General features: G+C 46.0%; 1 protein-coding gene across 1 annotated transcript in view; it reads left to right on the top strand.

Moving 5' to 3' along the window:
* Nup154 (nuclear pore complex protein Nup154) overlaps positions 1–23,415 on the top strand; it is a 280,785-nt gene that overhangs the window by 205,207 nt on the left and 52,163 nt on the right. The window contains exon 7 of the mRNA XM_075703099.1: positions 6,768–6,944. Coding sequence (XP_075559214.1) covers positions 6,768–6,944 — 177 coding nt within the window. The remainder of the gene's footprint in view (positions 1–6,767; positions 6,945–23,415) is intronic.

Here is a 23,415-nt window from a genome sequence, read left to right as displayed (position 1 = left end):
GCTTTGCACTTCGCCATCCATAATAGAATTGTGTATCGCCGTAACTACAGTTCCGACGGCCGCAAATGGCTATTCTTCCTTACTGTCCCGACTTATCACTGAGTACACCAGTTTCCGAAGGCCCCTGGTATGCAGAAGAATGACGGCAACTAGCTCGCTCTCTTACAATGCAAGAACAAGTGCTGCAGAAATTTCGTCATGACGATGGGCCACCAGTTTTCACCTGACGCTCTCGTTTGGTTGGGGGTGCCTCCTACGGGATTCTACTCCAAACTTCTCCGGTGAACTGCGGCATCGAGCCTCTGACGCCTTGTACGGACCTGCGTCGCCGAGGCCGCGAAACTCTGCACGTAGATCGGCTCTAGCTGTATCACGAGCCCTTCGTCCTCATGACGCCTTAGGCCTCCTGTGCAGCTCCGTCTTCCGCAAGGGGGGAAATTGTAAGGAAGAAGTGCGTCGTGCAGAGCTCTGCGGCCGGATTGCCAGCGCTACTTAAGTGGGTCTCGGGCTAGACGCTGTTCCTGGTGTGACTAGCTAAGCCTACGCTGTTACGCCTTCCTGTCGGCGTCCTTCGTGTCGTCCACAGCCATGTCGGACTTCTTTTCCATAAAAAGAACAGTATTCCGAGCATCAAGGTTTTTTAACCACTGTAGGGAACTTTGTTTTTGTGTGCCTCCGTTGTTTGTGATCTCCCTACTTCTCTGCCGCCAAACTACCGATCGCCTCTTACTAATCTCTGTAGTGGACATGTTTACATTCTCCCTGCTATCACTAAACCCAAGGGCTTCCAGGAGGCCAGAGGAGCCTAAACCGACTGCTGGGTAGATATCTTCACAGGATGCCTGCTCGCGGCAATCATGTTGGCCACTGGTGACACTTATGAGTTTGCGTTTTGTCATCATTTGACAAGACACGAAAAAGCAGGATATTTGGCACCTCTCACGTGCATGAAATTTCATGCAGAGATACTTGCATGGGTTTTGAGCCGAAGCAGATGCGCGGCGATAGTGACACGGCACTTCAACGGCTGCCGCAAATGTCAAAAGTGCATCATGGGGAAGAGAGCGGCAAGACATGCCTGATAAAGAAGAAAGGACATGCATGCGCAAAGCGTGCCTGGCGTGGAAGTGGCTTAGAGTGCAACTCTGGCGATTTTTTCACATGTCGAGTTAATAGAATATTTATGTTCTCGAGGCTCCCCTGTCATGCGTCTGATAGCAAAATTGTCTCGCAAATTAAAAAATAAATTTAAATAAGCAAGAAAGGGCAAAGACGAAACTGAAACCTGACTAAGCAGCCAAGCGAACTTCTTCGTGTGACGTCACGAGTGTCTCCACCGGAAAAGGCGCACAAGACATGCTGGTCTCGCCTGCTGGCAGTGAAGAGCAGACACTCGGCGTAATTATGACTGCGCCGAGTCTTTAGGTGACCAAGTCAGCAGCACCAGCTCTTCTGTCAAATATTGACAGGTATGATTCTGACGAATTTGATAGTCACGTATCGCCGTTCGCATTCGACCCACCATCACGAGAGCCAGCACCCATGTGTTACATATCGTGCTGCAACATGAAGACCAAAGGTAGCCCAAACTACTGATTTTATATGTGCTGCTTGCTTACGCTTCACATGCTCGCTCTAAGATGTAGAGCCCAACTTTCCGCATTTGTATCTCGCAAAAACGCCACTGACTGTCCAAAGCATCGAACGGTGCATTTGTTTACACCGATCAGCAGGTGCAGTGACCACTCGTCATTCGTCACTCGTCATGAATTACGCTGCTGGCGTACGCTTGCTGCCCATTTGGGATGCGAGGCAAGCAGTGCAGCTTGGAAGCTAAATAATGAGTCGGCATGACAATACGTAAAAATACACCCATCTTCGTAGTCGCATTTAACCCTTTCGCTGTCAGACCTTTCTGGCCGTGACGCACCCCCAGTGTCAGCTTGGTTTCAGGGAACGAGCATAACAGGGAATGAACATAGCAATTTATTTTTGATTATGATTGGTGTACAAATAACTTAGTCAATGCAATATGCACATTTCAGTGTTCTGCAGCTGTTGTTAGTAAACATCATCATCATCATCAGCCTGACTATAAAATCCGTTCAACATCCGAATCTGACGATGCGAAACCCTGTTCCTCGCATGCGACTCTGTCCGAGTCCGAATCCGAGCTCGGCTCGTATTCTGAATCGGAATTCAGCCACCGCTCCAATGAGCAGACGAAGGTCCCGCGCGCCGAGCCATCCGAAAGTAACCGCGCGCATGGAGGATGCGCTTTCAGTCGCCCGCACAACGGAGAGAAATGGGACGTTGCGTGATCAAGAAGACAGAGGGAGATGGAAAAAGGCTAAACAAAGTTCGAAGGGCTTTACGTTTACTGCTGCAAGTTAAAAGCGAGGGTGCGGCGAGAGTGCAAAAGCAGCAATCGAGTCACCCTTTTTGGAGAGGCAACGGCATGTGCGCCTGAACTTGACGCGCCGTAGCAGGCACACCAACAGAAGAAAAATAAAAACCTTCAAACCAGCGGAGATTGCAGAACAACCCTTGAACCCATAACCACATGCGCGCGACGCATGATCCAGCGAACGCGGAGCCACCGCGCCACTCAGCAAAGAGAAAGTGGGGAGTGGCAGTCGCACCGTAATCTTCAATACATGGACTAACGCAGGTCGGGGCGAATATACGAACTTGTAGAAAGAGTCAACAGATGGCGTGGCCAATCCAGGAGCGCCAGCTTTGCGCTCAGGCGCGAAATTTTGAACGCACGATAGAGAACGTACCGGTACATCGGTTACATTGTGGGGGGGAGGGGGGGAGCGCGATGACGTACCGGTACGTCCGTGACAGCGAAAGGGTTCATTTAGGGAAGTGCCGGTGAGTGCGGTGGGCAGCTTTATGTCAAAAACGGCAAAGTACCGATGTTGATATTGCTCCGTGTCGTTGCTTCTCGCTTTTTGTGTGTGGACTGTACAAAATGAGAAATGGTTCATTTCAAATCCGTATGGGCAAAACTGAACTACAGAAGTAGTTTTCTTCATCCTGATGGCTTAATTAGCTTCAGGTCAGTCGTTCAGGTCCGCCAGCACCAGACGCATGAACTACGTGGCACCACTTGCCACCTCCCATCACTTGCCTGTCCACGGGGAAAGCAAATTCTCGTGACAGCAACTTCTCACTCGAAGCACTAGCTCACGATCATTGACTCCGCCATGCTCTCATTGCTGTTCGTCTGCATGATCCCGGCATGCTCTGAGTGGGACTCCCCTGCCATCATACTCAATGTTGCCTGTAACTGAGAAGCAGGTAAGGTAAAGTGTTCGAGGCAATTTATTAAATTAATTTGTAAAAAATCTGCAACTCTCAAACCTGCTTTCTTGAGGACATGACGGGAGTGCGTGGAGTAACATACCCAGTGAATTTCATCAACACCGGTTGACATAGAAAAATCACTGGAGTAGTCCTTTAAGCCTTAACACCATGCTGTGTGAGGGCGGACGGCACAGCAATGCGGTTATGCGTCACTCCACCATGAATTGCAGATTCCACAAGCTTTTGTGGCTGATAGTATGTTAGCTTCAAGATTAGCATGAATGTCATGTAGAAAGAGTGCAAAATGGGTCTTGCATGACAGGACCCTGCGAAACCCGTTCTGCGAAGAATGAAAAAAGTTGCTAATGCCTAGAAAGTTCTGTGATAAGGGAGTAGGTTACATGCACCACGAACTTGCAGGGAATGTTTGTCAGTAAGATGACGCAGTGATTTAATGCAGAATTTCGTTACCCGATTTGTACACTTGAATGACCTTCCCCATCTACTCCTCTGGCATGGTGCCTGTGGAAAGTGACTGAAAAAAAAAAAAATACAAAGACTTCAAGAATGTTCATTTTTTAGTAGTTAGGAGTTAATGTCGTCAATGTCAGCTGACAAAGACAGCTTGATATTTTCTGTTACAGATAAAAGGCCACTTGCTGTGAATGTGATAGCTGACATATTGCATTTTATATTGGTTTTGGGGAAAGGAGGAAGTGTCCTTATTTCACTTGTGAACACGGATAAAAACATGTTGAATATGCTAGCGTAGCTTAGATTTGTAACCCAGTTTGTTAGTAACAGTAATGGTGATCGCTTGTTCAGGGTTTATTACCTAGCAAAATTATTTGGGGTTAGTGAGCCAAATGCTTGACAGGTTATAGTGAAAAAAAGTTCGCTTGGCATCGCAAATTTCAACTAAGTAGGCTGTTTCACCTGCACGATATTTCTTCTACACAAGCAAACTTGCCCTAACTTTAGTGATGCAATAGAGGCGATTTTTTTTTCTTTTCTAATAGTTTTCAAGATTTTGTAAAGTATGGTTTTTGTCGATTGGAGCGAATGGTAATCCTGGGAATACATTGATTCTTTAGTTCACTTATAGTACAAGCCTGTTAACTCGGCAACTCAATGTCAAGCCGCTGCCATGGACGATTTTTCCAGCTCCTTCGGCATCAAAACTGCTCATCTCGAAGCAAGCATCATACCAAATGTGTTGTCACTATAATGTGACGAATGAGTAAAGTCGAAGCACGAAAGGCTGCAAGGTACTACAGTACCATAACTGTACCGCCACGACTCACAAGCACAGCAAAAATGGTGCCAATTTGAAAAAAGAAGTACTTTTGAGTTGACTTTTCTGTGGATTGAATCGAGGCGTAAAGGTGCAGGTTGCCAACATAAAGCTAGAAATCGCTGGATTTGGATTATTGTGACACTCCTATGTGTGTTTAGGGTTTACACCTCAACAGTATGTGGGGCATGCAAGACAAGTGGAGAAGAGGAAGGCGAGGTTCGGATGAATCTCGATGGGTATCAAGGCCGTCGTGACTACCTCTACATGGCATCTCAGTAAACATCCTTTGGTGGCTTAACAATATGTTTGAACCCCTTAACTGCCGTGACAAATTCTGAAAAATTTTTTACAAGGGCAAAAAAGAAAAAGTGCCAGAAGTCATAGGATATTATTTTCTTGTCAATATGACAAGAAACTGAACACACATACACGTGTGAAAATTGCCAAAAATTCACGACGAGTTAATTCGTCATCAGCACTTGAAGATGCTCATTGTGAGGGCGAGCTATCTCGTCATCAACAGTTAAAGGGTTAAATTGGCATGGACAAGATATTTTCGAGTATTAACTTTTCCTTGTGCGTTAAATGAAGGTCCTGATGCTCTAAACCCTAGAAAAATGGTGACAAGCATCGAAGCGCCGTAAATAATTTAATACAATATCTTTTCTACAGTTTCGGTTTTGTTTCCTGGAAGGACATTACGACGCAGGATGCGATCGCATGGTAGCAGGACATTGCTACGTTTTGAATTGCTCGCTCTGTATCTGCAGTGCTACTACATTAGTCCTCACGAGTAGCATCACAGGAGTGAGCCGGAGGGAGTGTCAAAGAGTCATAATGTCCTGCTCCCACATACTGTGTCTTGACGTCACAACACGGTACCCTCCTGGAAACAAAACCAAAACTGGTTGTAGTAAAGCTATTAAATTATTTTCGACACTCTGAGGCCTGTCAATATTCTTTTGCTGAGGTTTAGAGGCCTAGAATTTCCACTTGATGCAGGAAATGAATAGTCGAAAATATGATGTCAATACTTCTTTAAAATGGCCAATTTTGCTGTCATTCGGATGTAATGCAGCAGTTGACTTCAAGCAACAAAAATCATGCAAAAGACACATTACACTTGAGTGCATGCACTGAAAGAGGAGTGCACACTCCTGTGTTGCGGTTACTGAGGATGTTCTGTTCAAGCACCTGACAGTGTGCTTGACACAGCGCCAATGCCACCATGTTCTGCCGAGTCTCCGACATTGTTTTGCATGAGTACAACAGAAATTTTAAGCAGGATTTGCAAGTTACAAAAACGGAAGCCATTTGTTGTTTGAATGGACGCACAGTTCACTTCACTGCCCAGGAAAGACCACTTTATTGTTTTGCCTCATGTGTCTGAGACAGCATTCAGCTGGGGGAGTGCAAAACTAGTTACTTAGTTGCACAATGCGTTGCTCCTTATTTCCGATACTGTTTGCTTTCAGACATCGTAAACAACTTATTTTACTGAATGCAAGTGTAAGACAAATGGTATGGGAGGGATGGGATGACAAGGGATGATATTGTACTGGGATGAGCTCCCGCCAGGCGTCAATTGCCCTTGTGCTGTCTGTGTGTTTGCACCCATTTACGTAATACTTTGACACAGCTCAGTACTATTAAAGCGCATTAGCACTCTAGCAGGTACTTTCTGTTCTAGTCGAAAAATGGAAATAAAGCATAAAACGAGCATAGTCTCTCTTATACTCGAGTTGAACTTTTTCTAGGCTGAGAAATATTTTGTAAAATTGTGCAAGCAATAAATGGCATTGCGTTGCACTAGCATTTTTGCTAGCTACCATACTTGGTTGTCGCTTTTACTTTGGTCGTGCATTCTATACAATTTGTCAAGGAATATTGGTTGCAATTGTCCTAGAAAAAACCTAGAAAAATCAGAAAGACTGAAAATGTAAATTTGGTATTTGCTCTGATACTGTTGAACCGCAGTTTGCCCAGTACGCGCCTACCTGCACCAAAAAGGTGTTTGATGTGACAGCTGCACTTCCACACCTGCTCGTTCTTCCGTGTGTCATGTACTTGTGATTTTGTACCGTCTACTTCACTTGTCTGCTGTATGATGACTGTATGAGTTGATGACTTGGTATTTTGTTGTGGCTGGCCTGTGCAGGACAATGCAGCAGCAGAAGCTGTGTCCAACCGGCTACGCAGCGTTTGCCCATCTCTGTACCGCATTGAGGATGCGCTCTTCACACGGGCCCACGAGAAGCTGCTGGCCGCGCGAACTGAACGCAATGCCGAAGAGCGCCGGAGGCTCCTGGACGAGGCACTCACGCTTTGCAAGCAGGTGGGGCTCAGAAAGCGCAGGGGGCAGCACTGTCACCATTAATTACTTGTCTGTTATTAAGAGCTGCTCTGAAAACTCTGCATGAACACAGCATGATGAAATCAGCAGGCAGAACCATCAGTGATGCGCAAAATAGAAACATAGTTCCGGATGACTTCTTTTGAATTTTGTTGCTCAAAATCGTCGAGCAGTTCCAAGTAGCGCCAACTCAACCTCCGATGTCAGTGTCAGCGAGGGCAGTCATTGAGGGAATAACCCTTCAATCACCCAACCATCACTGCACGGTGGACCTCTGTTTTAAGCTCCACAGGATGTAGATTTGGTGCATGCATTGTCTGTACTTTTTTTTGTTTATAATGGCAGCATGAGAATACGAACTTGGCAGGTCACAGATGGGCGCATACCAGGGCATTCACAAGCTTATTTTTTACCACTTACGGAATACAGTCACTTATGTTCTGGCAAATCCAATATTTCGGACTTTTAGACAGTCATCTTTGAGTCCAAATTATTGGTAGGCGACTGGCATAAATTGTACAACTTACAGACAGCACTTAAGCCTTGCTGTACCTGCTTCAAGACTTGGGTGCCAGTTCCAATATTCTTCCTGTTGAAGTACATCCAGGAATGTAATGAGTTGCGCTAACAGGAAAGTAAAGATTTGGGAAGGAAAGTATGGTTGAGCGGTGGTACAGAGGACTCGTTGGAACAATACCACACAAGTGAGTCTGCGGAAACCATTTCTACGAAGGACGAAGCACTACCCAGGAGGGAGTCCTTTTTCACAAGACAACAGCTGCATCAATTTGAATTAACTTTGTTGCATTTGAGACAGACAGACAGAGAACTTTAATTGAGAGAGAAAGTTAACTTCTAGTGACTTTAGAAAGCAAAATTTTAATTTAGGGCTTGGGGCTTTTCTTTACAAAAATTAGTCAGCTTAATAAAATACAAGCATAAAGTTTACATACTTGTAACTTTTCACCAAAAGTGGCTATTGCAGCTCTGTGAACTGCATCTGATAGTACGCATAAAGGGGACAAATTTGATATTTAAATTTACACTACGCTACGTCTGTCCACGTCCCGTCCTTAACTTAATATCGTCTGTGTAAAACTGGGCGCAATATAACCATGAACATTCACCAACTAGCCCCTTCATTGCTTTACTAAATTTACAGCTTACATGAATATGTTACAATGTTTACAAGGGTCTTGCAGAAGTCATACTCACTGATGTGAATATATTTCAGAGTGGTGTATAGTACATTGATAATGTCTGCTTTAGATACAATACTATATTCGAACCTCGTCATGACAAAGTTGAAGGGGTGGCCGAAATTACTTCATGATGTCCTTACTTCGTTATTTATTTATTTTGCAATACTGTCAATCCCTTGTGGCATTTTTTACAGGAGTGGGCATAAAAACAGGTGGCGCACTCAACATTAGTTTCATCATCTTCAGTTTTGAAGCTCTAACAGCAGCATGATAATACAAGAAGTACATGTGTTATAGACAAAAGAGGCAAAATAAAGCAACAGTGAAGGCACTTCCAGCTAATAAACGCAATGGGAAAGAAACACTGCAGTAGCGGAATACAGTTTACAATGTCGATACAGAAGAAATGAAAGGACAGAGCTCTCGCACAGCTTATGAATTTTTCTATGGTTGGCCGAGCTGTAATCGATGGGTGCAGTTGATTCCACTCACGAACTACTTGTGGGAAAAAGGAATACGGCAAAGTGTTATGTTTGGAACAAAGAAATTCTTCAAGTGATAGCGTATGTTCGTGTCTTGTTTCTCGTGAAAGCTTAATATGAAGAAAATCAGAACAGGATATTTTTAATGAGTTATTAAGTAACAAATACAAAAATTTGAGGCGGTGTATTATAGCATGGCTGGAAAGCATGTGGAGGCCTGCGGAGTGTAGAAATTCTGTGGCTGACTGAGTGGGTTCATAGCAGTTCTGGACGAAGTGCACAGCCTTTCTTTGCACCATTTTAAGAGTTTTGACCTTATCATTTGTGTAAGGGAACCAGGCTATGTTTGCATATTCCAGAATTGATCGGCTGAATGTGACATAAACTAAATGGTTTGTATCACTTGAAGGGTGACGCAGGGCCCTCTTAACCCTTTCAGGGTCGATTTTTTTTGCCAGATGCTACCGCCCAGGGTCGATATTTTTTTATTGCAGATTCCAAGTCTTCTTAGGGACTTATTTCGAAAAAAATTCACCGCAATTTTTGTAAGGAGATCATAAAGTTAGAAAAAAATATTTTGCATTGGTGTATATGTACTCTTCATTCATGAATAACAACAATGAAAAGGAAATAATCTTATAAGAATATAGTATTTGATGCATTGTTATACACGTAGTTCAAGTTCTTGGAAATGTGCACACGAGAATTTTTCGCAAGATTCAAATGTTCCTGCTTTTATACTAATATGTACATCCACAGCGTAATCAAACTGCGTAGGTGCGCGCACTCAAGAAAATTGTGTGGTTGTATGCCCGTCAAAAAAGCAGAACATGTGACAAACTTCCGCTAATCTTCATCTTATTGCCAACCAGAGGCAATTAGTTTGCACCAGTGTCAAAAAAAAAAAAAAAAAAACAAGAAGAAGAAGCAGCAACAGAAACGCATGCACAGCGCCATCCTTTCTATGCGCACCCTGTGAGCACTAAACGAGCGAGAAACAAGCAGTCGTCCCTTGAGCAATTAGTAACTATAGCCATCAGTTCTGCAAGCGCAAGCAGCCGAAACCGCCCTCCAAACAAAACTTTCCAAACCGCTGCCCACGCGCACCAATGCGCGAGCGGTAGTATATGGACGCGCGGGAGCAACCTAGCTCTAAAACAAACCATGCAACGAAAACCGAGAGAGGGAGGCACACGCAAAAATTCCCTGTATTCCCACATAGTGGCAAGCACACGAAAAAAAAGAAAAAGTTAAGAAATTGGCGTGCTTTTTAAGCATACAGACGGTGCCGTAAATATACGGCATCGACCATTTTTGGAGTTGTTCGCGGCGCCGTATATTTACGTCATTGGCCCTGAAAGGGTTAAGAACAAACAATTTGGACACTGCTTTGCTGCATGTGCTGTGGACAAGTGGAGTCCAATTTAGGTCAGAGGTAATTAAAACACATAAGTACCGATATTTAGTCACACTTACGATATTTGTGTTATTCAAAGAGTAGATATAGTCAAGTTTTGATTTTTTTCTTGTTATCAACATAAAAACTGTTTTGTCTAAATTAATCGTCATCTGCCATTTGTTGCACCAATCTTCTATCTCTCCTAAGGCATTGTTCAGTATTTCGTGAGCACTAGCATCCTGTACTTCTGTGTACAGCATGCAAGTGTAATTTTTACATCGGGTTCATTTGAAATGTCATTTATGTACAACAGAAACAAAAGTGGAGCTAAAACTGTTCCTTGAGGGACTCCTGAAAGAACTCGAACTACTTGCAAGGTGCGCTGATCATACTGCGCAAACTGACAGCGGTCACAATGATAATTATGTATCCACCGTGTTAGTGGTCCCTCACCAAATATATTCATGAGTTTAAAGTGGAGTTTTACATAGAATACAGTCGCTGACTGTTTATTCGGACCTCACGGGGACTGCGGAAATGTCCGAATAAGTAGGTGTCCGAAAAAGCAGATTAAGAAAAACAAAAATGGAATCCTTTAATTCCACGCACTTATTCAGGCTCGGCAGTAGGCTTGAAGAAATCGTGAATGCACCGTTGCATGCTGTTCCGTTTACGCACACTCAGATAAGCCTGAATCTCGGAGAGGGTTGTACGGTCACTATAGGCGGCTGAAGGCACAGTTACTGCTTGTACACACTCCGCATGCGACGGCAGCGTAGCACATGGTGCGTCATCTTCCGAGTGAAGAGTCATCGTCCGGCAGTGCACCAGAAAGGTGACGAATGATCTCGCCGTCGTCGAGTTCTACGCATGTCAGCAAAGCAGTGTCAGCACCTGTGAAACTGTCAAATGAGACGGTGTCGGGAATCGCAATGCAACCACTGCGCCGGTCTCAGCAGAACATTTTCCGCATCAGTAAGGAGCACATCAGAAGGCGACAAATCTTAGGCCTCTCGGCACCCACTTGCCGGCATTCCCCAGCACAGTCTGCACGGGCACTGTCGACGCCAATAGACACTTGACGCTATGTTTCCGTATGCCACGTTGGATCACCAGAACCTCGACATAGCACACAAAGCAAGCACCACCATGCCGACATCAGTCGCACAAACGAAAAACGTGGCCTACTCGCAGCGTCGTGCGCGAAGAAACAAATCAGCTGCTGGATTGTCTTGACATGGCTTACTAAGCTGAAACCGGAACTGCTGTAGAGCCACTCTATCGAACTGGGCAGAAACGATGATGATGAGCGGGGATTTGCAGTAGCACCACTTCGTGGAGCAGCAAGGAGGCTCCGTTCAAAACAAAAACGGCGTTCAGCAAGTCAATCCATGCACCGGTCAGAGTTGGTGCATGGTACTCTCAATCGAGTTGGCTCAAGGAGTGTCCGAAAAATCCGACGAGAGGTTGCAAGGTGTCCGAACTTTCGGCATTTGTTATACATTATGGTCTATGAGAAGAATGGCGGTGCCACGAAGCAGACCGAATAATTGAGCATCTCCGAATTTTTGGAGTCCGGAAAATCAGTCGGTGACTGTACTCAATCAAAGGCCTTTGATAGATCTAAGAAAATAATGTCGGTTTGTGACTGGTTATTGAGGCATTGTGAAAAGTCATGAATTATTTCAATCAGTTGTGTAGTCGTCGTCAAGCCACTACGAAATCCATGTTGGTTTCTATGGAGTATGTTATTGGCGTCAACAAAATTTGTCATAAATTTTTAAATAATGTGCTCTAATAACTTACAACACATGCATGTGAGGGATATGGGCCTATAGTTAGCCGCAGATGAAACACTACCCGATTTATGCACTGGAATGATTTTTACCACCTTCCACTCGGTTGGAAGGCGATAATCGTGTAGTGATCTGTTATATATTCATCATCATCATCAGTCTATTTTATGTCCACTGCAGGACGAAGGCCTCTCCCTGCGATCTCCAATTACCCCTGTCCTGCGCCAACCGATTCCAACTAGCGCCCGCAAATTTTCTAATTTTATCGCTCCACCTATTCTTCTGCAGTCCTCGACTGCACTTCCCGTCTTTTGGCACCCATTCTGTAACCCTAATCTTTAGTCTGCCGGTTATCTGACCTGCGCATTACGTGACCTGCCCAGTTACATTTCTTTCTCTTAATGTCAATTAGAATATCGGCTATCCCTGTTTGCTCTCTGATCCGCACCACTCTCTTCCTGTCTCTTAACATTACCGTATTTACTCGAATCTAGGCCGACCCCGATTTTAAGCCGACCCCCTAAAGTCTGAAGCCAGCAAAAAAATATATATATACAGTCGCTGACCGATTTTCCGGACTCCAAAAATTCGGACATGCCCGATTATTCGGTCAGCTTCACGGCACCGCCATTCCCCCCATAGACCATAATGTATAACAACTGCCGAAAGTTCGGACACGTTGCAACCTCTCGTCTGATTTTTCGGACACTCCTTGAGCCAACTCGATCGAGAGCATCATGCATCGACTATGACCGGCGCATAGTTCGACGTGCTGAATGCGATTTTTGTTTTGAACAGAGCCTCCTTGCTGCCCCACGAAGTGGCGCTACTGGAAATCCCCGCTCATCATCATCGTTTCTGCCTGGTTCGATAGAGTGGCTCTACAGCAGTTCCAGTTTCAGCTTAGTAAGCCATGTCAAGACAATCCAGCAGCTGATTTGTTTCGTCGTGCACGACGCTGCGCGCAGGCTACGTTTTTCGTTTGTGCGACTGGTGCGCACGGTGGTGTTTGCTTTGTGTGCTGTGTCGAGGTTTCGGTGATCCAACGCAGCGCACGGAAACATCGCGTCAAGTGTCTAATGGCCCCGACAGTGCCCGCGCAGACTTCGCTGGGGAATGCCGGCAAGCGGGTGCCAGGAGGCCTAAGATTTGTCGCCTTCCGATGTGCTCCCTACTGACGTGGAAAATGTTCTGCTGAGACCGGCGCAGTGGTTGCATTGCAATTCCTGACACCGTCTCATTTGTCAGTTTCACAGGTGCTGACACTGCAGTACTGACATGCGCAGAACTCAACAGCGGCGAGATCATTCGTCAGGTTTCTGCTGCACCGCCGGACGATGACTCCGAGTCTGAAGATGACGCACAACGTGCTACGCTGCCGTTGCATGCGGAGCATGCACAAACAGTGACCGTACGACCCTCTCCGAGATTCAGGCTTGTCTGACTGCGCGTAAACGGAACAGCGTGCAACGGCGCATTCACGATTTCTTCAAGCCTACTGCCGAGCCCGAATAAGCGCATGGAAATAAAGGATTTCATTTTTTTCCTTAATCTGCTTTTTCAGACACCTGTTTATTCGGACATTTCCGCAGTCCCCGTGAGGTCCGAATAAACGGTCGGCGACTGTATTACCTCGAATGTAGGCCGAACAAAAAAAGCGATTACAGGGTTCACAAAATGCGAACAGCATTTATTGAATATGAACATGCAGAGCTCATTCAACGTCGTCGTCGCTGCTAGACTCGTCGCTGTGTTCCTTGCCACTGTCACCTTCAAACAGTGCACTATCTTCGGTACCGTCAAGCGCATTAGATATGCTGCACTTTTTAAAGGTGCACTCAATCAAAGTACAGTTAAACCTGGATATAACGAAGTTGACAAAAGCTCGCAATTTTTCGTTACATGCAGGTTTTCGTTACATGCAGGTTTCGCGTGAAGGCTCGTACGAATGATGCAGAAACGAAACCAAATAGCTCAATATATCCGTGAAGGTGAACTCACCCTTCAAGCATTTATTTTACACCAAAAAACTGCGTAATTTCCGCTTGCTTCTTCGGCACGAGTGAAGGCACAACACGCCGCTCCAAAGAAGCTAAATCGTGTAGAGCTCCTTCATCGTCGAGCGAGCCGACGAAACGGCGCATAACGTCCATTGCGTTCATCACCTCCTTTGCAGTAGGCACGTCACACGGATCTGCCTCACAAGCACCATCATCACCGCCATCGGGATTTTGCACGCTTTCAGCTACTGCTGCATCAGACATTTCTTCTGTAGGCACGGCGGCGTTGTCGGCAAACAAAAAGTCAGTCAGTTCAACGTCGTCGGGTACACCACCGTTAGTACATAGCTCGTTCCACGCTTCGGCCACATCGGACGGAGTTGAAAGGTCTTCCTCCTCCTCCTCGTCGGCACCAGCCCGTGCGTTTTTGGCTATTCCGGCCTTTAAAAAGCAATTCGCGATAACTTCTGCCCTGACCTCTTGCCAGGAGGCAGCAAGCATCTCGACTGGTTGATAAATGTCGATCTTCATCTCCCGTTCCAGACGGATGTCGAGAAGTATCTTCAGGATTAGTCGGCGCCGGTAACAGCATTTAAATCTGTTAATGACCCCTTTGTCCAGGGGCTGTATTAGGGACGTGCAGTTGGCCGGGAAGTAATGCAGTTCGATGTTCGACAGCTGCAGGCCTTCGACGTGGTGCGCCGAGCAATTGTCCAGCAGTAGGCAAACTTGACGGGCTTGCCGCTTGACGTCCTGGTTAAATTCCTTCAACCACTCAGAAAATATTGGCCGAGTCATCCACGCTTTGGAATTCGCCACATACTTCACGGGCATACGCTTCGTTCCTTTAAAACACCTGGGACGGGCACTTTTGCCGACAACTAGCGGGACTCGCTTGTCTGTGCCGTCGAGGTTGGCACACAGCAGAATCGTTATGCGGAGCTTGCTCTGCTTTCCGCCACGGCAGTCATCGCCTTTTAACGCTAGCGTGCGGCCCGGAAGCATCTGATAAAATAGAGCTGTCTCGTCGGCATTGTAGACATCAGCTGCCTCGAAGCGACTCAGGATTCCAGACAGCTTGTCAGCCACCCACGAAGCAGCAGTATCGCTGTCTGCGGAGGCAGATTCGCCGCTGATTACTCTTCCGACGACACCACGCCGGCTCTTAAATCCCTGCAGCCACCCGTTGCTTGCCTTGAAATCATCATGGCCCAAGATACACGCAAAATCCTTTGCCTTCTGTTGTAAGATCGCGCCACTTATGGGCACATTTCTGGCTCTCGTGTCCAAAAACCACGTGAACACTGCCTTGTCCACATCAGTGTATGTGGACAGCTTCAGTCTCTTTTTCTTCGAGCTTGTTCCCGACTCCACTGCGTTTCTGATGCTGTGTTCCGCACTCAAAATCGTTGATAGTGTGCTCGCTGGAATGCTGAAACGGGTGGCAACGTCCTTCTTCTTCTCGCCTGCGGAGACTGCATTTAAAATTGCGAGTTTGTCTTCAAAAGACAGAACTTTTCGTTTTCTGGCAGTAGAACTCATCACGACCAACCGACGACGTAGTTAGAAGCGGAGACGCACGACTACACGCCGACAGGCAGGCCTAGCACCTCCAAAACAAGTAGGACAAACCAGTACCAGAGCACAGTTGACACACGCACACATGCAAAACGCAGGACAACACTCAAAATGGCGAATGCAACGCATCCATAGAGAAAGAAAAAAAGTGGCGCATGTCGTTCGTCATCGTCCCTCCCCCTCTCCCTTCCTGCGCCCTGGCAATGAAAGAACCGGCTATCAGCGTTGCTTTTCAAGTGAATTGTTACACATAAGTGTGTCTAAGCCGTTGAAACAAATGAAAATCACGAAATAAGAATGCTTGTCCTCAAATCCATACGAAACAAAATAAAGCTGAAAGAGAAATCAGCTGCCGATACCAATGCCACCTGGTGTCACGCTAGACAAGCAAAGCCTGAAAAGACTGCTACGTTAGGCACGGAGCGGCGCTAGTTGCCGCCATCATCATCATCATCGCTAACTTTGCTCGGTCGCGGCAATCCCTGGCGTTCACGTCGCTGCTGGCTCCCTACAATATTAATATTCAATAATCTAGAGCATTTCTTCGGCCGAATTTTCCTTAAAAGTGCAAAAAGTAATGACTGATCAGCTTTGGGAGTTCGTTACATCAAGGCTAACCGCCGCAACGCGTTCGTTACATCAAGGTCGAAAATACATGGGCTTCAATGGGGGCAGCATTGGGGAATTCAAAAACTTCGTTAAATCCAGGAATTCGTTACATATAGGTTCGTTACATCCAGGTTTAACTTTACCTGGGATGTCGTCCCACGCTGCAGCTACCCAGCCCGCCAGCTGCGATAGCAATGCACGTTTGATGCAGCCCATTGCCGTTAGCACGTGGTCTTCGTCAGTCAACCAGTCCATGTAATATTTCCGTAGACGATCCTTGAAAGGTTTGTTGATGCAGACATCAAGTGGCTGCAACTGGCCCGTCATGCCGCCCGGTATGACAGCGAGGTCCGTGTTCACTTGGGTAAGCACAGCCTTCACGTAGGTCAAGTGCCCACGGTAGGAGTCCACGACAAGGAGGAGCAAGTTCTTTGTCAAAAGTGCTCCTGAACGCCGTCGCCACACAATCTTGACCCACTCATCCACCATCGCACCTGTCATCCACCCGTTCTAATGGCCCGCACAATGACATTTCTTGGGAAAGTTTCTCGAGCAGGCAGTGTCTTCCTTTTAAATGTCATATAAGGGGGGAGTTTATGTCCATCAGCTGTGCAGCACAGCATCACAGTTGCGCGCTGCTTCTCATAGCCCGCAGAGCACACCTTTACCTCCTTGACACCCTTTTCATTCACGGTGTACGCCACTGGCATATCAAAATACCTAGCCGTCTGGTTGGCGTTGCCGATTTGCCCAAGGTTGTAGCCTGCCGCTTCTCTCTTTCGCACCACATAGCGCTGGAAAGCTATCAGCTTTTCTTCGAAATCGCTTGGCAGCTTCTGGGTGATTGAAGTGCGACGTCGGAGGCTGAAGCCGAAGCGCTTCATGAATTTCTGAAGCCAGCCCCAGCTGGCTTTGAAATCCTTTGGCGTTAGGCCTCGCTCCCTCGAAAGTTCCCTAGCTTTCGCTTCGAGCACTTCTGTTGTCACTGGAAGGGCAGCTGCTCTGTGCGTCCGAACAAAGTCGGCCAAAACTGTCTCCACTTCGTGGGGACAGCCTTTCTTTGGTCCGCTAAATGCCATCCTCGTTGCGGCACATGCAAAAAGCTGCTGTTGTTGTCCCCTCCAATGACTGACATTTCTCTCGTCGACGCCGAAGTCCCGTCTGGTTTGAAGGTTCAACGATGCCTCTGTGGCTATCACAACTTTTCGCTTGAAAGCGGCACTGTAGTGGCATTTCCTGCTTGGTGCCATCATGATAACACCACGGCGCCCACCGATACGGCCGACACGACACAGGTCAAAATGGCAACCTCGCTTGTGTACGGTTAGCGACTGGCACGGCTAGTAGCAGCTGCGATACTGACTTTTCTAGATGGCGCTAGCTATGCACCATATTTAGCAGTTTCAATGAAAAACTGGCGTGTTTCTTAAATCCTCGAATCTAAGCCGACCTAGGGTTTGGAATATGATTATTTGAAAAAAACTATCGGCCTAGATTTGAATAAGTACAGTACGCCTAACATTCTTCGTTCCACCGCTCTTTGCGTGGTCCTTAACTCGTTCTCAGATTTTTTGTCAGTCTCCAAGTTTCTGCCCCATATGTCAGCACCGATAAAATGCACTGATTGTACACCTTCCTTTTCAATGATAATGGTAAGCTTCCAATCAGGAGCCGACAATGTCTGCCGTATGCTCTCCAACCCCTTTTTATTCTTCTGTGAGTTTCCTTCTCATGATCAGGGTTCCCTGTGAGTAATTGACCTAGGTAAACATACTCCTTCACAGACTCTAGAGGCTGAGTGGCGATCCTAAACTCTTGTTGCCTTGCCTGGCTATTCGTGATTACAGTGTCTTTCTCTTCTGCATATTAATCTTCAACCCCACTATTACACTTTCTCTGCTAAGGTCCTCAATCATTTGTCTTAATTCATCGCTGTTGCTGAACAAGACAATGTCATCTGTAAACCAAAGGTTGCAGAGATATTCACCGTTGAACCTCACTCCCAAACTTTCCCAGTTTAATAGCTTGAATATTTCTTCCAAGCATGCAGTGAATAGCATTGGAGAGGTTGTGTCTCCTTGTCTGACTCCTTTCTTTATAGGTATCTTCCTACTTTTCTTGTGGAGAATTAAGGTAGCTGTAGAGTCTCTGTAGATATTTTGTAAGATATTTAGGTAAACAGCCTGTACTCCTTGATTACGTAATCCCAGTATGACTACTGGTATCTCTACTGAATCAAATGCCTTTTCGTAATCATGGAAGCCATATAGAGAGGCTGATTGTACTCTGCGGATTTTTCTATTATGCACCTGATTAATGACATTGATGAGATCTAATGTAGAGTGTCTTTTCCTGAAGCCAGCCTGTTCCCTTGGTTGACTAAAGTCCACTGTTGCCCTTATTCTATTAACCCTTTCAGACGCCACTTTATCCCGTCGATTGAAAACTTGCTTTCACTGCATCTCATGCATTTTCAGAATCTTAGAAAGTGTACAGCTGTAGAAAAGAGTAAGAATTTTCAATTGTTTATCGAGCTTTGTTAAGGTTACAAAATTTCAACTCCATGCGAAAACTCACTACAGGAACACAAAATATGAGAACATATACTATTTCGTGTTTTGGAAAGCTTGAAAAGCACTTATCCAGTCACTTGAAAATTATGCCTGGTGTATGACATTGTGAAAAACAATGAAAGAAGTGAACCCGCTACATACAACATACTGACACAGAGTAAAAACACCCAGCCGTCTACCTTCCCACTCATTTTGCTAAATCATTCTGCACATTATTCAAAATTGCAGCACAGTTCCCATAACATGTGCTTCAAGATGTATGAAACACATTTTAAATACAGTCAACGACCGATTTTTCGGACCCTCTAGGGAGCGTAAAAACATCCGAAAATTCAGGCAGTCCGAAAAAATGAATACATGCAAAAAAACGCACCTTTCTTCTTTTTTCTCTAATCTAGAGTAAAGGGTGAAGTACCAGGCTTCTGAAACCCTGCCAAAGCATCAGTGAAGTGGCTATAAAAAGAGGCTATCAAAAACTCTGTATGCAGCCGACTGCCGGTTTATTATGTACTTCACTCGGACTTGCCGAATATGCTAACTAGTAACCCCAGAAAGTTCTGGCAAGTTATCAATCCACATCACGCACCAGAAATAACCCTCACAGATGAGTCAGGCACAGTCTTCACTGATGCTGAGTGCGCTACTATGTTTAACTCTGCCTTCTCATCCGTATTTACGAAAGAAACTGAAATACCGCCATCATTTTCAGCACCACCCTCAGTGATAAATTATGCTATGCCACCAGTTGTCTTCACGTCATCTGGCATTTCGTCCCTAATTGAAAAACATGAAAATTTCATCTTCATCCGGTATCGACAATATTAACCCAAAGCTTTTGAAGAATAACAAGGATATTTGTGCACAATTTTTATGCTTACTTTTTTCACAGTCACTGTTAACAGGTCAACTACCACGCGAGTGGAAAAGCGGTAAGGTCGTTCCAGTCTTCAAATCGGGTAAAAAAAATTCACCCCTTAACTACCATCCCATTTCCCTTACCAGCGTACCCTGCAAACTCATGGAACACGTCATCTACTCCAGTTTCATGAGCTTTCTCGATTGTCACAACTTTTTCATTCTGCGCAACATGGTTTTCGAAAAGGCTTCTCATGCAAAACTCAGCTGGCCATTTTTATTCATGATTTGCAGGCTAATCTTGACTCTAACGTGCAGACCGATGCTATTTTTCTAGATTATGCAAAAGCGTTTGACAAGGTTCCTCACAAACGCCTACTACTAAAACTTTCATATTTGAACCTTCCCTCTAATATCTTTAAATGGATAGAAGAATTCTTGACTAACCGCTCACAGTACGTCACCGTTAACAACCACAACTCCAGTCCTATCCCAGTAACGTCAGGTGTCCCGCAAGGGTCTGTCCTCGGTCCGCTTCTGTTTCTAATTTATATTAACGATTTACCAATGCGTGTCTCTAGTAATATTCGCATGTTCGCCGATGATTGTGTAATTTATCGCAAGGTTAATAACGCTTCTGACCAAACTTCTCTTCAAGACAACCTTAACCGCATTCAGGAATGGTGTGCCAATTGGTTAATGGAACTTAACCCTCAAAAATGCAATATCTTGTCCTTCACGCGTCGCCGTAACCCACTTCATTTCCCATACGTCATAGCCAACGTCCCTGTACAACCGGTTCTATCATACAAGTACTTAGGCATCACCTTGTGTGGCGACTTGTCCTGGAGTACACACGTTACGAACATCGTTTCATCCGCTAATAAAACACTTGGATTTTTAAGACGTCATCTCCGCCAAGCCCCTAAACATGCGAAATTATTAGCTAACAAATCCCTTGTCAGACCAAAATTAGAATATGCCTCACCCATTTGGAACCCGCACCAAGCTTACCTTATAAATGCACTCGAATCAGTCCAAAACAGAGCAGCCAGATTCATCCATTCATCATATTCTTACGACATCAGTGTGTCAGCTTTGAAAGCTGAATCCGACTTATTGCCCTTATCACTTCGTCGCCGCATTGCCAGCCTTTGCTTGTTTCATAAATTTTTCCATAGTTCACTAGGTCGCGCATCCTACATCGTCCCTCCAGCCCGCATATCTCATCGCACTCGTCATCCGCTTCAAGTTTCCCGACCTCGTGCCCGAACTACCACTTTTGCCGCATCATTTTTCTCCCGTACTGCAGCAGACTGGAACGACCTACCCAACGACATCGCAGCCATCACGTGCTCATCCAACTTTGCCAATAATGTTACCAGTCATGTTTCGTTGTGTTAACACTCGCTCACCAAAATATATGTGCCCACCCCTTATGTAATACCCCTCGTGGGTCTCTAAGGTAATAAAATGAAATGAAATGAAATGTGCATCGTCGGGCAGCCGGTGTTATTGCTGCAGTGGCTTGAAGAACTTGTTTATTGTTGTTTGGACGGCGTTCCGGCTGCATGCGATCATATTCGCCTCGATCTGAGCAAGGGTCATGTCAGCACTGTACACCGATGAAAGAGTCAACAGTGCTCGCGTCAACTCGGCGCTTGTAGGCGGCGCAGGCATTGGCTCCTCATTTTCAACATCGGAGTCTTCTGAATCCCCCACAACCTGACGGACTATTTCCTCGTCAGTCAGTTCTGCGCAGAAGTCGAGCTCGTTGTCAGTGTCAACAAACTGTTCAAAAGTTATTTCTGTGGGTATGAAAACCCCAGCAGAGCGGAGGTCGTTGATCACGTCGTCCATGGGCGGGCACACGTCAATTGTGTTGTTGCTTTTAGGCAAGTCTGGTTCCTCTGTGGCGAGTATGAAGCCCGCATGGTGAAAACAGTTGCGAATCGTGTCTTGCTTCACTGCCTTCCATGCGTCCGCAAGCATTCCAACAGCAGACCGAAGATCAACGTTGTAGCCTTTGCCGTTTTCCGCACACAGCACCATGCGGTTTAATACCCGCGAACGGTACAAAAGTTTCACGTTGCGGGTGACACTTTGGTCCATTGGTTGGAGGACTGCAGTCGTGTTGGGTGGCACGAATTCCAGCTGGACAGCCTTCAAATTCTTGATGCGACCATGAGCGGCGCAGTTGTCAATGAAGAGCACGACATGTCTGTTCTGAAGCTCAAACTTCCTGTCCAACCTGCGGATGTAACTTTCGAACAACTGCTGAGTCACGCATGCGTTTCTGTTGGCTTCATACAACACTGGCAGCGTTGCCCCTTTAAAGCACCTCGGGTTCTTTGACTTGCCGATTACTAACAAGGGAAGCTTCTCACTGCCAGACATGTTGCTGCCGACGAGAATGGTCAGCCGTTCTTTACTGTGCTCGCCACCATGGCATGGGTCACCAGCAAAAGCGAGCTTTCTTTCCGGCAACATCTTAAAAAACAAACCAGTTTCGTCGCAGTTGGAAACGTCAGCAGAAAACTGATGCAACAAAGACTGAAGTTTTCCGTTGCGGTACTGCTCAATAACTGCACTGTCGACGGCGCTGCTCTCACCGCACATCTTCTTGAACTTCAGGTCATTCCGATGTTTAAAGTTCCTCAACCATCCATCACTAAATTTAAAATCCTCAATGTTCATTTGAACCGCAAGAGTTTCCGCTTTTTCTTTCAAGATTCAGCCCGAGACCGGCAACCACTTTGATATCATCAAATTAAGCCACACGACAAGAGCTTGCTCAAGCTTTGGATGAACACCTTGGCTTGCATTCTTTTTTGGGCACCAGATGGTTTTTCGGCCGCTTCCAAGATCTTTCCCTTGTCCTTGAGGAAATCCGAAACTGTCTGCTTAGAAATTCCGAACCCCTTGCTCACGTCAGCCTGCGATCGGCCGCTCACGACTTGCGTAATAATGGCGGCTTTCTTCTCCATCGTTAACCGACGGTACTGCTTTCCGCGCTTCAATGCCATCGGCGAGGACGACCAAGACGGAATGGGGGCCATCGAAGGCAAGCGAAATCCTCAAGTTGCGAACAGTGCAGTTCGCTGACGAACGTCGAAGCACCTAGGCCTAGCGTCGCAGAGCACACTTGACACAACAGCACAACCACACACCGCGCTAGCCAGAATGTGGCCTGCGCAAACAAACGAAATGGCGCCGCTCCGGAAACTCCGCCGGAGGCGGAAAGGCGGCGATGAACGTAGCCAGCGTGGCCCGACCAAATCGGTGTGTGGCGGCTAGATTCAGCTAGTTGTGGTTCAAAGCCATGATATGTTTCGGCTGCAAGTCGATTTCCTTCGCAAAGGCGCTGCACGAGGAGCCAAAGGACCTTCTGTCGCATCAAAAAGTCCGGAAAATTGAACGGCGGGGGATTCGAGCGTCCGAAACTTCAGATGTCCTTATACATTGATTCTATGGGGCTCGTGGCGGTGCCGCGAAGACGTCCGAAATATCAGGCATGTCTGAAAATTTGGGCGTCCGAAAATTCAGTCGACTGTACCATTACTTTCATCAGTGCTTTTGCTATTGATACACTTTCCTGCTGTGCACAATTGTGTAGACAGCGTCTCAAAGGGTTAAATAGTAGTATTTACTGATAGGCTTGGCATATTGTTTCAGAAACATATTTGGAATTTAATCTGGTCCGTCACATTTTTTCTCATCAATGTTTAACAAAAGTGTGAGTACTCCCACTTCGTGTATTGTTGGAGAATCTATCAGTGTTTTCACATGCTCTTCCTAGGGCAAGCCCAGTAGAGCCGTTATCATGCGTAAACGCTGACTGAAAGTGACTGTTGAAGGAGTCGGCATCTATTTCTTTAGTGGATTTTGCCATACTATGTATTTTACTGTCGGGAGCTTATATATCGCCAGAACTTGTGGGGTGAAGTTTTAGTGAACCC

Source organism: Dermacentor variabilis, chromosome 8, assembly GCF_050947875.1.
Source record: "Dermacentor variabilis isolate Ectoservices chromosome 8, ASM5094787v1, whole genome shotgun sequence".
Classification (NCBI taxonomy): Eukaryota; Metazoa; Arthropoda; class Arachnida; order Ixodida; family Ixodidae; genus Dermacentor; species Dermacentor variabilis.
Note: the sequence above shows the minus strand (reverse complement) of the source record. Positions and strands in the feature narration are given on the sequence as shown.